We start from the raw sequence: 14,238 nt of genomic DNA on the forward strand, positions 1-14,238 counted from the left end.
CTCCACCACTCTTCCATGCCTTTGATCTACTGTTGGAGAAATAAGATGCGAAGCCTGTATTTTTTAAATTAGTTGTTTTTATTGTTTAAGATTTCATATTGTTGATGAGTAGTGGCTATGTGCAAAGTCTCACTTCCTGCAGTGAGGTGCTGTGCAGCCCAGCTCCTCTGTTGTGAGCTTTCTAGTGACACGCGCTCACCCGCTGGGTTTCACTGTGGAGATCCACACGCACCTCCAGAAGAACAAACCAGTGAACCTTTGCCGCCCTGAATAGAAGCGATGATATAAAGGGGACTGATGAAATGTCGCTCCTCCTGTCTTCTGTCGTCACAGGTGTCTGTGAGGTGCTTGTTAATAGATGAACATTGTAGATGCTCTCTGCACATTAAGTTACTCGTGTGCGTTGGTGATAGTAATTCTCGTGTGTGTCACACACTGTGGAAGAATCACTCATGTCACTCAAGGGCCTGTACTTACAGTGTGGCCCTACATTATCTGGAAGAGAAAATACTTCTAATAGCACAGAGTCATGGCATCTTTGAGAATGCCTTTTCTCTAATTTTTGACATTGGAGATGAGTCACAGTGACTTGAATTGCATAGAGATTTATTAAATTAATTTCTTTTTTATTATACTTTGTAGTTACCCAGAGAGAAAAGGAGAAAACACAATGAAACATTATGTTGTATTAAAAAAGGCACAAGTCATTAGCATTAAATCAAGCCACATAAAGTACAATGTTTCTTAAAACACCAAGCCTCCTGCTGGAAGCCCCCAGCATTTTGCTGAGGGCCCAGAGATGTGTCGGTCATCAGACTGGCCAAGGCGACTGGTCAGGCCACTGCTGCAGGGCCCTGGCCACCCTGTGGCCCGCCCGCACCTGCACTCTCTGGCAAGCAGCTCTGGCTATTCACGAGATCATTGCTGTGGTTGACCTGGGGCTCAGAGAGGCACTGGAAAGGCCAGGGAAATCACCTCTTAAAATAGCCACAACAGAAGGAAGAATGCACAAGTACTGGATTCATTTACAACAAAAAGTTAGAATATACGCAGTGATGTGTCGACGCCCCATCCCAAACCTCACATTTCCTCTGCATTCCTCTTTAGTTTCTCCCCTTCCTGTCAGACGTTCTCATTTACTTTACTTTTTAGTCGAGTTTAATCACTCTACGGTGTGTGATTTCTACTTGAAAACTTTTGTGATTGGATGAACCAATGAAGCATAAGTCAGAAAGAAAAGGGAAACCAAGTTGCCAAGGCTGGAGAAGTTAGGATGGAGTGGTGACGGCAGCGGTCAGTGTCCCTTGACATGTGACGAGTAGGAGGCTGGGCATGGCAGACAGGTTGTGTTTAGAGAAGGGACTCAGAGCAGGCTGCCCGTGTCTGATTCCCCTGAGTGCAGGGATGTGGCCCTGCCTGAAACGTGTGAAAACTCTTCTCCATGTGACCCTTTGAGCAGGTGTGGTCTAAACAGAAGGTCCTTCCAACTGTGTGTTTTTTTTGAAAGGGGAAATTCAGTGTTACCTTTGGGATGACTGTGGGGTTGGTGGTCTTTAGCCAGGAGGATTCTGCGCTGTCCATCCTCAGGAAATGCTGATTGAAAGCCTTCTGATGCCCAGAGGTGCTGGCCGTGTGGGAGCTGCACTGGACCAGGCCATCCCTCTGCTGCTGCAGGCCCCGCCCACCCTCTTGAGTGGCAGCCCAGCCGAGCCGTGTTCCCCATTGTTTCATCCTCAGTGCCCTTCCGGTTGCCCCAGGAAGAGTTTATTGTAAAATCTTACTGTGGCCCAGAAAACCTCTGTGACTGGCCACCCCTCACCTTCCCAGCTTCGCCCCACTCCCCGTGCTAAAGTGGACCAGCTTGTTGTTCCTTGAGAGGCTCCCTGCTGCTGCACAGATGTCTTTTTCTCCTGCTTCCTTTCCTGGCCAGCTCCAGGCACTCCTTCAGCAATGTTTGTGGACCACCTAGGTGATGAGGGCACACATCACTTGGGGTCTTCCTCTTTCTTCCTTGTCTGATTCTCCAGTAGACCCTAAAGTCCTGGTGATGGCGGGAGTCAAAGTACAGAGGGCCCGATGGCCTGGCTGTGGCGGTGGGGGTGCAGGTAGGGGTCAAGGAGTGGAATTCGAGAGTGTCTTTGCTTTTGCATGCCCGGGGAACAATGAGTTCTTAATATTTTACTTCTTAAATATCCTGTTTTTCTTTATTAAGAAGACAGCCTAGGCCGGGCACTGTGGCTCACGCTCATATTCCTAGCACTTTGGGAGGCTGATGCGGGTGGATCATGAGGTCAGGAGTTCGAGACCAGCCTGGCCAAGATGGCAACACCTTGTCTCTACTAAAAATAGAAAAATTAGCCGGGTGCAGTGGCAGACATCTGTAATCCCAGCTACTCAGGAGGCTGAGGCAAGAGAATCGCTTGAACCTGGGAGGCAGAGGTTGCAGTGAGCAAAAATTGCACCTTTGCACTCTGGCCTGGGTGACAGAACAAGACTCTGTCTCAAAAGAAAAAAAAAAAAAAAGAAGATAGCATAGGTGCGAGCATGACCCAGGCTTCTGGTGTCAGTGGACTAGATGAACTGGTGGTTCTTGCAGTCAGGGGTCCACAGGGCACATGCGGAGCAGTAGGCGCTGGGACAGAAGGGAGGGACATCCATCCATGCAGCCCTCACTCAGGCTGCAGGCACCACCGGGCTTCTCACAGTGCCGGGCTTGCGTGCCAGGGTCCCGGCGGCCTGAGAGTGGGACCTAACAGCAGGTGACGCGGTTGCAGCCCTGGCGTGCAAGTGTGTGAGGCTCATGGGCTGATGCTCCCTGCAGGCAAACCTTCTGATGTGGACTGTTGATGTGGAGTGCTGTCTGTCTCTTCAGCCCTGTGTCGGAGTCTTTTTTCTGTACAATTCCACACCTGACTTGAGATTTACTTTTATAGAAGCTGCAGTGGCTGAGTGTAGACCGTCTTCAGGGATGAAATCACGTTGGCTGTGTTTTAGAGAACACTTTATGTGGCTCTGCATTCTGCTTTGAAATGGTGCCATTGATACAGATGAAGGGCCTGTTTGAAAAATAGCCCGAGTTCCCTTGCTGCTCATGGAGATACCTTTTCTTTAGTCGTGCTAGGCTATGCATGCGGTGCATGCATGTTGTGTGTTCCTGACTTGGGGGCCCCTGCTGTGCAGGGAGTCCTTGCTGGAGACTCCCGTTCTGTGCTCAAGGTCAGGCGTGCCCTTGCGTAGCACCATCACGGGGGAGGGGTGGCTGGGCGCCATCCCCCTCTTAACCTCAGGGGCCTGAGGCTTAGCGTGAGGCACAGCTTGTCCTGGGCCACCCTGCCTGGGACTCATGCTTCATTTCGGAGTTTACTAAGTTACAAAGGGCATCTCTCAGACTTCTGTTGATGTTTTCATTAAGTTTCCCCTGCAAGTCGCGAGCACCTGCCAGCTCAGTGCACGGTATCAGAAGGTAGAGATTCAAGAGGCTCCTGGTGCTCACTAGAGGAGCCATGTGATTTGGATGTTCAGTGTCGTCAATGGTATTGTCCCCCAGCAAATAGACTTGGTGAGCTAATTAAATATCCTTCTGAGCGTGTACGATTGTGTAAACTAAAGGGGCAGGGACAGTGTCAGTTTAAAGGGACAATGACAGTGGAAAGAGGTGTTCGTTTCTTGGAAAGAACAGGAAGAATAACACTGCTTTTATACCCAAAAAGTCACCCAAACCTGTCATGTTTGTGTCTTCGTGGTTAATAACAGCCAGCAAAGGTGCTGAAACCTAGATGTTTAAAAATAGACTTCCAAAAGGAGAAGTAAATTCAGGGGGCCCTGGGACCCGCCCCATGAGCACCCGGTGTGGCCGCAGCTTGTGAGGTGGCTCAGTCATTCCACAGCTTCACTGAGCACTAAACCCTCCAGCCCTCACAAGCTGCTTGAAAATGCACATCCTTTTTTGAAGTGAAAACCCCTTAAGTCCCTGGCTTCATCTCACAGGTGGGCATTCCAGCCCCTTAACACAGACTGGGCCACCAGGGCGGAGTACGGCTCCCACGCCTCCAAGTAGTGACAAATACGAGCGGCCTGTGTGTTTTGGGAAGCGGTTTCTAAATTAGTTAAATGAAGTAGCATAAAGTCAGGCCTGGTTGCTGGCAGCCTCGCGTGTTCGGGGCAGGTCTCTGCGTTCCTGCCTCCCTCGCTGGGGCCTGGCAGCCTGGGTGTGGAGCCGGTGGGGGAAGACCCTTGTGTCTGCTGCATCGGCCCACTGGGTTTCACCCAGGGCCTGAGGACATGCCCTGGGGCCCTTTCCTGCCACCATCCAGGTGGGAGGAGTGTGAGGAGTGGGAGTCTTCTCCTGGGAGGGTCGTTCTGGGGCAGCCACAGAGACAGGGCTGTGCTTCTGCCCCAGACCCAGCAGCAGGGTAGGAGGTCTTTAGATGTTCCAAGGGAAGATGAGGGCACATGGGCACAATTCTGGCATCCTAAACCTGAGACCCTGTGGCAGCCACGCAGGGCCACTTGCCCCGTGGGACCTGCACTTACAGGGGTGAGGTTTCTCTGGGAAGCAGGGACCCTCCATACCTATGGCCCCCGAGGTATACAAGGGCTGCAGAAGAGATGTCCATGGGAGCCTTGTGGCCCTGCACAGGTGCTGTGGCCTGGGAGAAGAGCTGGGAGGAACACGTGGGAGTGTGAGGGTGAGGTTGGATCTAGGTGTCTGACAGGATTGCTAGTGTGGGGTTGACTGATGCCAGGGTGTAGGCATGTGAGAAACAGGTGGGCAGGTGGCACCAGTGCTGCTGTGAAACAGGGAAGCCTGGGCAGGGGCTGTGGGCAGCAGAAGCATGAGCTGCTGCCTGCCCCAGAGACAGCGGAGACCTCTCCCCTGGTCTTCTGAACACTTGCCACCTGTCACTTCGCTTTCCTGGTGGCTCTCTGTTGACAAAGCAAGCTGATCTAGTGGAGCCTCCTGTTGTTTTCTTCCATCTGGCTTCACGTCACCTCGAGTGCTCCCTGCCGGCACAAGCACTTGTTCCCAGGGAGCTCCCAGGAGGGCCGATGCAGAGCCCCGCTCCTGGAGGCAGAGCCGCGGGCAGCAGGCCTCTGTGACTGTTCTGCTCCTAGCCCGTCTGTATTTGATGGGAGGCGGGTGCAGCATTTTCCAAGTCCTAACTATGTTTTGCTTTTTAACACCTTTGGTTTGGAAGCGAGTGATAGACAGCCAAGCAGAGAAACTGAAGGAGCTCGACAAAGAGATCCGGCCCTTCCGGCAGAACTGGGAGGAAGCAGACAGCATGAAGAGCAGCGTGGAGTCCCTCCAGAACCGTGTGACCGAGCTGGAGAGCGTGGACAAGAGCGCGGGGCAAGTGGCTCGGAACACAGGTGAGTCAGGGGCCGGGGCTGGGCCAGCAGTGTGCATCTGGGCCCCGGGGGACTGCTGGGGCAGGGTCTGTGGGATGAGGGCTATGTTAGGTACATGCGCCTTAGAACAGTTCTTTCCAATTATGGGTAACACGCAGAGGTGTGATGACTTTCCTGCTGAAAGTCCCCCAGCAAAGACAAACGTTTCCCACACGGGCTTGTCCCCGCCATGTGAGGCCCTGTGTGGTGTAGAGAGTAGGGGCAGCTGCAGCCACGGGAAGCTACAAAGCCCTCCTGGGAGAGACTGGCCACAGTATGACCCGCAGGACAGGCCCAGGTGCACATGGCCAGGACCTGCTGGTCGGGGCGCCCCAGACCTGACTCCTAAGGGCCAGGGGGCAGCAGTCCCACTGCGCTCTGCCAGCGTGTTTCTGATCCCACAAGCAGATGTGGGCCTATGGCTTTGGGGACTGAAAGAGTATTGGGAATATTTACATGAAGAGGATTAATGGCAGAAAGAACACAGATTACCATGGCGTGTGGGGGGCCGGATGAAGCAGGCAGAGGATGAGGCTGGAGGAGAGGGGAGCAGCTTTGCCTCCGAGAGAGCAGAGGCCACCTGCAGGCACTGAGGCCGGTGGGAGGGGTGGGGAGAGCACAGCTGTCTCCTGCTCCCAGGGGCTCCCACCAGCAGGCTTCCCAGGAAGCCATAGTGGAGTCGGAGCGCTCTGTCTTGGACCCTGCAGTGAGGTGTCCTTTGACACACAGGCAGGTCACCCACCTAGGACATCCCCTCTCAGCAGGCCGTGCCTAGTAATGTGTCCAGACAGGGCTGTGGGCATGAGAGCGGTGGTAGAACTGGGACAGGGACCTGGGCTCTTCCCTGGGAGGCGGTGGCCTCAGGACATCTGTCTACACAGTTTTGCTGGTGTTACCCCCAGAAACCAGTCATTTTTATTTTGTTTCAGATGCTGGTGTGACTGGGCATGGTGGTGTGGCCTGTAGTCCCAGTGCTTTGGGAGGCTGAGGTGGGAGGATTACTTAAGCTCAGGAGTTTGATGCCATCCTGAGCAACAGAGCGAGACCTTGCCTCTTTAAAAATTAAAAAATGAGGCCAGGCACGGTGGCTTATGCCTGTAATCCCAGCACTTCGGGAGGCCAAGGCGGGCAGATCATGAGGTCAGGAGATCGAGATCATCCTGGCTAACACAGTGAAACCCTGTCTCTACTAAAAATACAAAAAATTAGCCGGGCATGGTGGTGGGCGCCTGTAGTCCCAGCTACTCGGGAGGCTGAGGCAGGAGAACGGCGTGAACCCAGGAGGTGGAGCTTGCAGTGAGCTGAGATCGCGCCACTGCGCTCCAGCCTGGGCGACAGAGACTCCGTCTCAAAAAGAAAGAAAAAGGGCCAGGTGCGGTGGCTCATGCCTGTAATCCCAGCACTTTTGGGAGATCGAGGCAGGTGGATCACCTCAGGTCAGGAGTTTGAGACCAGCCTGGCCAACATGGTGAAACCCTGTCCCTACTAAAAATACAAAAATTAGCCAAGCGTGGTGGCAGGCACCTGTAATCCCAGCTGCTCAGGAGTCTGAGGCAGGAGAATCGCTTGAACCTGGGAGGCAGAGGTTGCAGTCAGCTGAGATTGTGCCACCGCACTCCAGCCTGGGCAACAGAGTGAGACTCCGTCTCAAAAAAATGAAATAAAAAGTGCTGGTGCAGCTTTGCTTTCCTAACCTTTCTGACATTCACCTGTCTCATTCACCAAATCCCTCCTCACCTGTGGCAGGCCTGCTGGAGTCCCAGCTGAGCCGGCATGACCAGATGCTGAGTGTGCACGACATCCGCCTGGCCGACATGGACCTGCGCTTCCAGGTCCTGGAGACCGCCAGCTACAACGGCGTGCTCATCTGGAAGATTCGTGACTACAAGCGGCGGAAGCAGGAGGCCGTCATGGGGAAGACCCTGTCCCTTTACAGCCAGCCTTTCTACACTGGCTACTTTGGCTATAAGATGTGTGCCAGGGTCTACCTGAACGGGGATGGGATGGGAAAGGGGACGCACCTGTCGCTGTTTTTTGTCATCATGCGTGGAGAATATGATGCCCTGCTTCCATGGCCGTTTAAGCAGAAAGTGACACTCATGCTGATGGATCAGGGGTCCTCTCGGCGCCATTTGGGAGATGCGTTCAAGCCCGACCCCAACAGCAGCAGCTTCAAGAAGCCCACTGGAGAGATGAATATCGCCTCTGGCTGCCCAGTGTTTGTGGCCCAGACTGTTCTAGAAAATGGGACATATATTAAAGATGATACAATTTTTATTAAAGTCATAGTGGATACTTCGGATCTGCCCGATCCCTGATGAGTAGCTGGGGAGGTGGATTTAGCAGAAGGCAACTCCTCTGGGGGATTTGAACCGGTCTGTCTTCACCGAGGTCCTCGCACTCAGAAAAGGACCTTGTGGGACGGAGGAAGCGGCAGAAGGCGGACGCGTGCCGGCGGGAGGAGCCACGCGTGAGCACACGTGACACGTTTTATAATAGACTAGCCACACTTCACTCTGAAGAATTATTTATCCTTCAGCGAGATAAATATTGCTGTCAGAGAAGGTTTTCATTTTCATTTTTAAAGATCTAGTTAATTAAGGTGGAAAACATATATGCTAAACAAAAGAAACATGATTTTTCTTCCTTAAACTTGAACACCAAAAAAACACACACACACACATGTGGGGATGGCTGGACATGTCAGCATGTTAAGTAAAAGGAGAATTTATGAAATAGTAATGCAATTCTGATATCTTCTTTCTAAAATTCAAGAGTGCAATTTTGTTTCAAATACAGTATATTGTCTATTTTTAAGGCCTCATCTGGTCTCTGTTTTAATAATTTGTTTGTCAGAAGACCCTGAAGTATACCTAGGTCTTTTTTTTGAAAGTCTCTAAATTCAGAATCATTTTTAATTTAAAGTTCTACAAATAATTGTTACTGCAAACATTTTATTTTAAAACGCTGATAGACTGATATTTCTTGGAAGAAAATATAAAATATCAAACACTGGTTATCACTTGTGATAGGAAAGAGAATATTCAACCTGTTGTTATTTCTCGTTAGAAATGTAAACCTTCAATATCTGTCGTAGTTATTGACACGACTTCACAATTCTGAACGGAGCCTCGCTCATGGATGCTGTGCATCATTTTCAGATTTATAATTGTTTTCACCCTAAAATAGGGCATCCGTTGAACTTTGGAGTTCTAAACAAAATCCTGTAGGTGTTTGGATTCTGCCCCATGTGTTCGGACGAGCTCTCTGTTGCTGACAGCACCGGCCTTCGGTCTCCATGTCAGGGGTGGGCGGGTGACTGCTGAGGGAGGCCCGCAGGTGTGTTTCTCCATCCTGTCATCTTGCTGCATGCCGTCAACGGTCTCCGAAAGCAACATTGTGCATAGAGCTGGTGGCATACGGTACATGTGCCTTAGATGTGACATGCTGCTTCTCCACCCTGGGTTTGCGTTGAGCATAATTCTAGAAAGTGCTAGTTTAACCAGACTTTTCTCTCCACCACTAGATCTTTATCTCTACAAGGGCCCTCAGACACCTCCGCACCTGCTGAGGGGAAGCCAGGCTCCACCGACGGCTTCTGGAGCCTCTGCTGCTTAATTACCACAGATTCCAAATCTCTAGGCCCCACGAGTGAGCCACCTGGTCCAAGTACGGCCTGGTCCCACCCTGAGGGAGGCAGGTGTGGAACAGAAGCCGAGCCTCTCCGTGTCCCCACTGGGGCCGTGGGCACCCCCACAGCCCGAAGCAGAACCCTCTGAGCATTCCAGAGACCGCTGCTCGGGGGCCTGCCCAGGCTGACCGATGGGCGCTCCTGACCACCACCCTGGCGGGAAGGGTGGCCACAGGGCCCGTCGTCCCAGCCTGCGCCTGCCCGGACGGCATTTTCTCAACTCACTGTTTACTGTCTCTCAGTGTCCAACTGTGATTAGAAGCCTGGAGCCCGGCCCCTGCACCCCTTTTGCTATGCACCACGCTTCATGGTGCTCTTACCACTGATGGGTGCTACACGCGACGGGTGCTTCTTAGGCAAAACCAATGTGTGCGAACCGTCACACCTGTGCCACTTGCCCACAAGCCGCGCCCACAATTGGCCAGCTGGGCCGTGCACGTCAGACTGCCTGCCTCGGCTCTCCCCGTGGCCGCGCGGGGACAGCTTGGTGGGTGCCCGGTGGCCCACCTGTCTCTGGTGCTGCCATCTGTCCTGGGTGTGCCTTCGCCCCAGTGCCTGCTGGAAGTGCCCTCCGTCGCACCCCTGTGCCCCGAGCTCCCATGAGGGGCCTGCCGCGTCCTTTCGCGGTCGAAGCGCTCCGTTGTTCTTATCTGCCTTTCCTTTCCCCGCTTTCCTGGGATTGCTTTGGGGGAATAAGTATCTTTGGTTCTGCCCCGTGAGGAGCTCATAAAGCATGGACTTCCTGCGGGAGCTGCGGAAAACTGTTCCTGGAAGGCGTCCCCCACCTCAGGCCTGTCCCCTACCTGCCCTCAGGTGGTTTTCCTGAGGTCAGGGGTTAACAACAGGGACATCCCTGCAACTTCCCCTTCACAAAATGTACAATATTAGATTAAGGTTATGCAACATCTTGGTCTGGTAAGAACCGTTTCCTCCCCTCTGGGCTGAAGGCCTGGTGTGGCCCCCGGAAGCAGCAGTGCGTGTCGCTGGGACGTCTCCAGTAGCCCTTCCCAGGCAGATGCTCCTGGGGGGACGCCATGGGACCCCACCCAAGGGTCCCACAGACATAACCTGAGTGACGGGGGTCCTTGAGGATGGGATGGCCCATGTCACACGCTTTGTCCTTGTGTTTGGTTGTATTGGGGTCTCTGCTCTGGGTGTGTCTTCCTGTCATATACTCAGCACGGGGGGCAGCAGCCTGGGACGGCGTCCCCTCTCCCAGCGGTGGGCAAGCCTTGTGCTGCTCCACCCTCATCCCCCGGGCACCCTCACTTGGCGCTCGCCACCTGAGCCAGCCTGAGGCCATGGTCTCCCTGCAGCTGAGGCCCGGTGGCCCCTCGGGCAGTGGTCGGCCGTCCCCGTGTCACAGGGCCCTGGCAGCAAGCATGAAACGGGGGTGCACACTGTGTGCTTGGGGGTGCTGCTTATTTACCAAAAGTGACCAAACTCCCAGAAGGACAGAACTGTTCAGTATTTTACAGAAACCAACTGAGTCCTTTGTGCATGAATTAAGCTGGTCTGCTTCCCGTCACCTTCGTAACAAAACACCGTCCCCTCTCCCCTCGCCTCGAGCAGTTTCTCCAGGACACCGTGGTTCGGGCTGCTCCCTGCTGCCGGGCACGCTGGGGGCTGGCCTGGGCCCGGCTCACATGAAGGGCACTGGCTCTTGTGACCGCACTGAGCCCCGTGCAAGCCGCCGCCGGGCCTGGAAGCCTGACCGTCTGGTTCTAGGGCTTTTCCAGCAGAGCCTGCAGAGCTAGAAGTTGGGGTGTGTCTTTGATGATACGGGGGCCAGGCTGGGAGTAGGGCCTTTCCCGCAGGGTTGGGTGGCTCAGTGAGGGTGGAAGTGGGGGCCCATGGGGCCCTGGCTTTGGGACTAGACGTGCCAGCTCCAGCTGGGCTGGAGGGAGCCTGAGTAGGCCCTGACATACGCTGGGCTTTTCAACTCGCCGTGCTCTGGTGACGCACAGGCGGCCAGGTCAGGGTTTGTGTCAATTCTAGGAGCCGTCAAGCATGAAAGTGGTGCTGTCCCCTGAGCGCAAGCCTCACCAGAGCCCTGGGCGAAGGCGTGGACTTGCAGATGTGTGTTCCCTGTGCAGGTGGGCAGAGGGGGCCCTGGAGACCCAGGTTGCAGCCCCATTCTGTCACTTCTTCCTCCCCAGAGCAGCCTCTGCCGAGGGACAGCACCTGTGTCCCTTCGATGCCACCACAGTCAGTTGAACAGGGAGCCCTTTGCTCAGGCAGCTTCTTCTGCCTCTCCCTCCTTTCCTGTCCCATCCCCCATGCCCTTCTTGGCCTGTAGTGCCGGGGAGCCATGGTGTGGCGTACTGGGGCTCCTGCTCCTTGGGCCACTTCCTTGGCCCGTGCCCCACAGGCCCACCGCCTGCCAGGGCTCTCACTGCACCGGCTGTGGCAGGAGGCTTCCCCATAACCCCGTGTGGCCCAGCTCGGTGAGGATGCAGTTCCAGGCACAGTCCCTGGGACAACCAGCTGCCTCCCAGACCACCTCAGCCTGCTCCAGGGTCCTCAGTCACCCTGGGCCAGGGGCCACATGTCCCATGGATGTCGGCCATGCCAACGTCACATTCCAGCACCCCTTTTGCTTGATGGTGTCTGGTGGTAGTCACCATGGTGGACCCACATCCTTCAGCCAGAGGTGATGTCAGACAAAGGAAGGGTGGTCTGTATGGGTCCTTAAACAACCATTCTGTCCCTAGCGGGGTCATTCCTTGTCAACCCAAGGGAGGGCCGGGAAGTACACTGATCCCAACAGCTGGGCTGACACCTCCTTTCTCCCCTGCACAGGGAGGATTGGCGCGAGGACTGCTACCCTGTGCACAGCTCCAGCAGGGTGGCAGTGCCACTGTCTCCGTGGGCCATTGCAGGGTTGGGCAGGCGCAGACTCTCCTTGTGGGCCCCTTGCTCAATTCCCAGCCCTCCCAGACTCCTCCCTGTACTGGGGGTAATTTGTGTGTCAAAAGGGCTCCAGCAGAACTGTAAAATACTGTTTTTAAAAAATTTAGTGCAGATCTTTACTTAGTCGACTGCAGAAGGAGGGCTAGGGAGAGTGCTGGGAGCCCCTTTGCTTTTGTGTCTGTGATGAATGAGGGTCTGTCACCCAAATCTACTTCTCAGCCCATGACCATTGTTCTGTTTTCCGTTTGCAAATCTCAGTAGCTCTGTTTTCTCCAAAGTAGAATGTCCTCACCGGGGCCCAGGCCAGGCGAGGTCAGTGTGGGCAGGCTACCTGGTCATTATTGCTGCCTCGTCCAGGCCGGTGCTGATGGTCACAGGCACAGTGGCATCAGGGAGCCGGGCCAGCAGGTTACTGCAAGGGCGTTTTCCACCTGACCCAGGTGTGCCCCACAAGCAGTTGCAGGGTAGATGTATGAAGCCTCGGCCGCCTCAGGGCTGGCAGGTGTGTGGGTGAGGAGGCCCCGGTGGCCAAGCAGAGCCTGCGTTTCATTTCTCCTGCTGCACTGTGTCTAGTCTGTCTTGTGAACTCTCACCGTGAAAAGATGCTACAAGTCCAGGATCGCTGCACCACTCCTGTAATTAGGTGATGATTGGTTTTGACAACTTAGTCCCCTCAAACAAGTAAGATACCCCCTCCAACAGCAAATTCAGTGACTTAATTGGAAAACACACAAGCTGGCATGATGTCCGGTGATTTCTCTAAGAAATGCCTGTGGGAGAAGGTGTGTGAAGTGTGGAGGGCAGTGTAGACGCTGCACAGCATCTGCAGATTTGCAACCCCTTCTCTGCCGGTGCCTCCGTGTTCAGTTCTGTGACCCAAAAACAAAGACCAAAGAAGGCCAGTCTCTCATTCGACCCTATCTTTTTAATCTGCCTGTTTTAAAAATTGCGTCTGTAGTAGCCGCTTGCTGTGAGGACACATCTCGACAGTCCAAGTGATTCTGTGACCAGTGATTCGGGCCCTGTTTTCCGCTCTTCTAAGAAAAAAACAAAAAGACCGTCAGTGATTGCCCAGCAATAATCATGTTGTTACTGTGAGTTGGCAACATGCCTGACTTTCTGATAGCATTACTGTTTTATATTTTTGTTTATTGTATATTATGTGTGGTTTTATTTGGTATTTATTTGTGTTTTGAGGTCTTGCAATGTTTTTGTGTTTCTGATGCTAATAACTAAAGTTTGTAAGACTGTAGAATGCAAAACTCGGAGATGCTAAACTGTCTTATTAGAGGAAAATAAATCTGATTATGGAGTCTCAGTTTCTGATCACACCGTCTCTTGCAGGCTGGGCCCCAGGTGAGTGGCCCTCCCTCCTGCCGGACCCCGTGGCTGTCCTCTCAGTGGCTGGGCCCGGGATGGCCACCTGGCCAAGACCTGTGTGGCCAGAGGCCTGTGCTTGGGTTACTGCCCTCTGTCACCATCTTGAAATTCTTTGTAATTCTCAGCAAGGGGCCCACTTTGCTTACAGTTTTGCCTGCAGCCTCTGACCTGAAGGGAATCCCGGGGGCCAGGCTCACAAGTCTGTGGCTTGGTCCCGAGCATATGAGGCGGAGCTCTGACCTCCTACCCGGACACGTGCCTGCCATCTGGCATGGTGGAAAGGGCATGCTGGACCCACAGGCCTGGGGTCAGCCTCAGCTCCACCACTTCGTGGGACTTTGAAGCCTTCGAGCCTCAGTTTCCTCCTCTGTACATTGGAAGGACAGCACCTCCTCCCACTGTGAAACAAGATGGTTAATAAGGAGTGACACCAGTGCTGACATGCCGGGTCTGGGCAGTGTCCTTCAGCAGCTGCTCGTAGCAGAGTTAAGGGCTCCTGGGCGCCACCACCACTGTGACCTGCCTTCCATTTGTTTGGGTCAGGCTTGGTACAGGAAGCCCTGCATCTCCCTCGAGTTCCCCCAAAATTATCAGATGGGGAGACCCGCTCAGCCCTCCCCCACTGTCCTGCTTCTCCCAGGGTCCGCTGCAGCCACCACAGCGCCCTGCTCAGTGCCTCCCCATCCTTCAGGGCACTGCGTGGGGCCACATCCAGAACAGATGCCATTGGCCCCCACGTGTGGCCCACTGAGCAGGAAGGAGTGGTCCTAGGAGCAGCTCCCCAGGGTCCTCCCTCAAGGTCTCAGGGCCTCTCCTGAGGGTCCCTTGCCCGCCCAGCCCCAGCCCTGCCCTCTCTGCAGGCC

At 54.1% G+C, this 14,238-nt stretch overlaps 1 protein-coding gene across 12 annotated transcripts in view; it reads left to right on the top strand.

Moving 5' to 3' along the window:
• TRAF3 (TNF receptor associated factor 3) overlaps positions 1-13,313 on the top strand; it is a 139,827-nt gene extending 126,514 nt beyond the window's left edge. For all 12 annotated transcript variants that reach the window (XM_045397031.2, XM_045397035.2, XM_045397038.2 and 9 more), the window contains 2 exons: positions 5,199-5,373; positions 7,138-13,313. In XM_045397031.2, coding sequence (XP_045252966.2) covers positions 5,199-5,373; positions 7,138-7,709 — 747 coding nt within the window. In that variant the 3' untranslated portion in view covers positions 7,710-13,313. The remainder of the gene's footprint in view (positions 1-5,198; positions 5,374-7,137) is intronic.
• The last annotated feature ends 925 nt before the right edge of the window (positions 13,314-14,238 follow it).

Source organism: Macaca fascicularis, chromosome 7 (assembly GCF_037993035.2).
Source record: "Macaca fascicularis isolate 582-1 chromosome 7, T2T-MFA8v1.1".
Classification (NCBI taxonomy): Eukaryota; Metazoa; Chordata; class Mammalia; order Primates; family Cercopithecidae; genus Macaca; species Macaca fascicularis.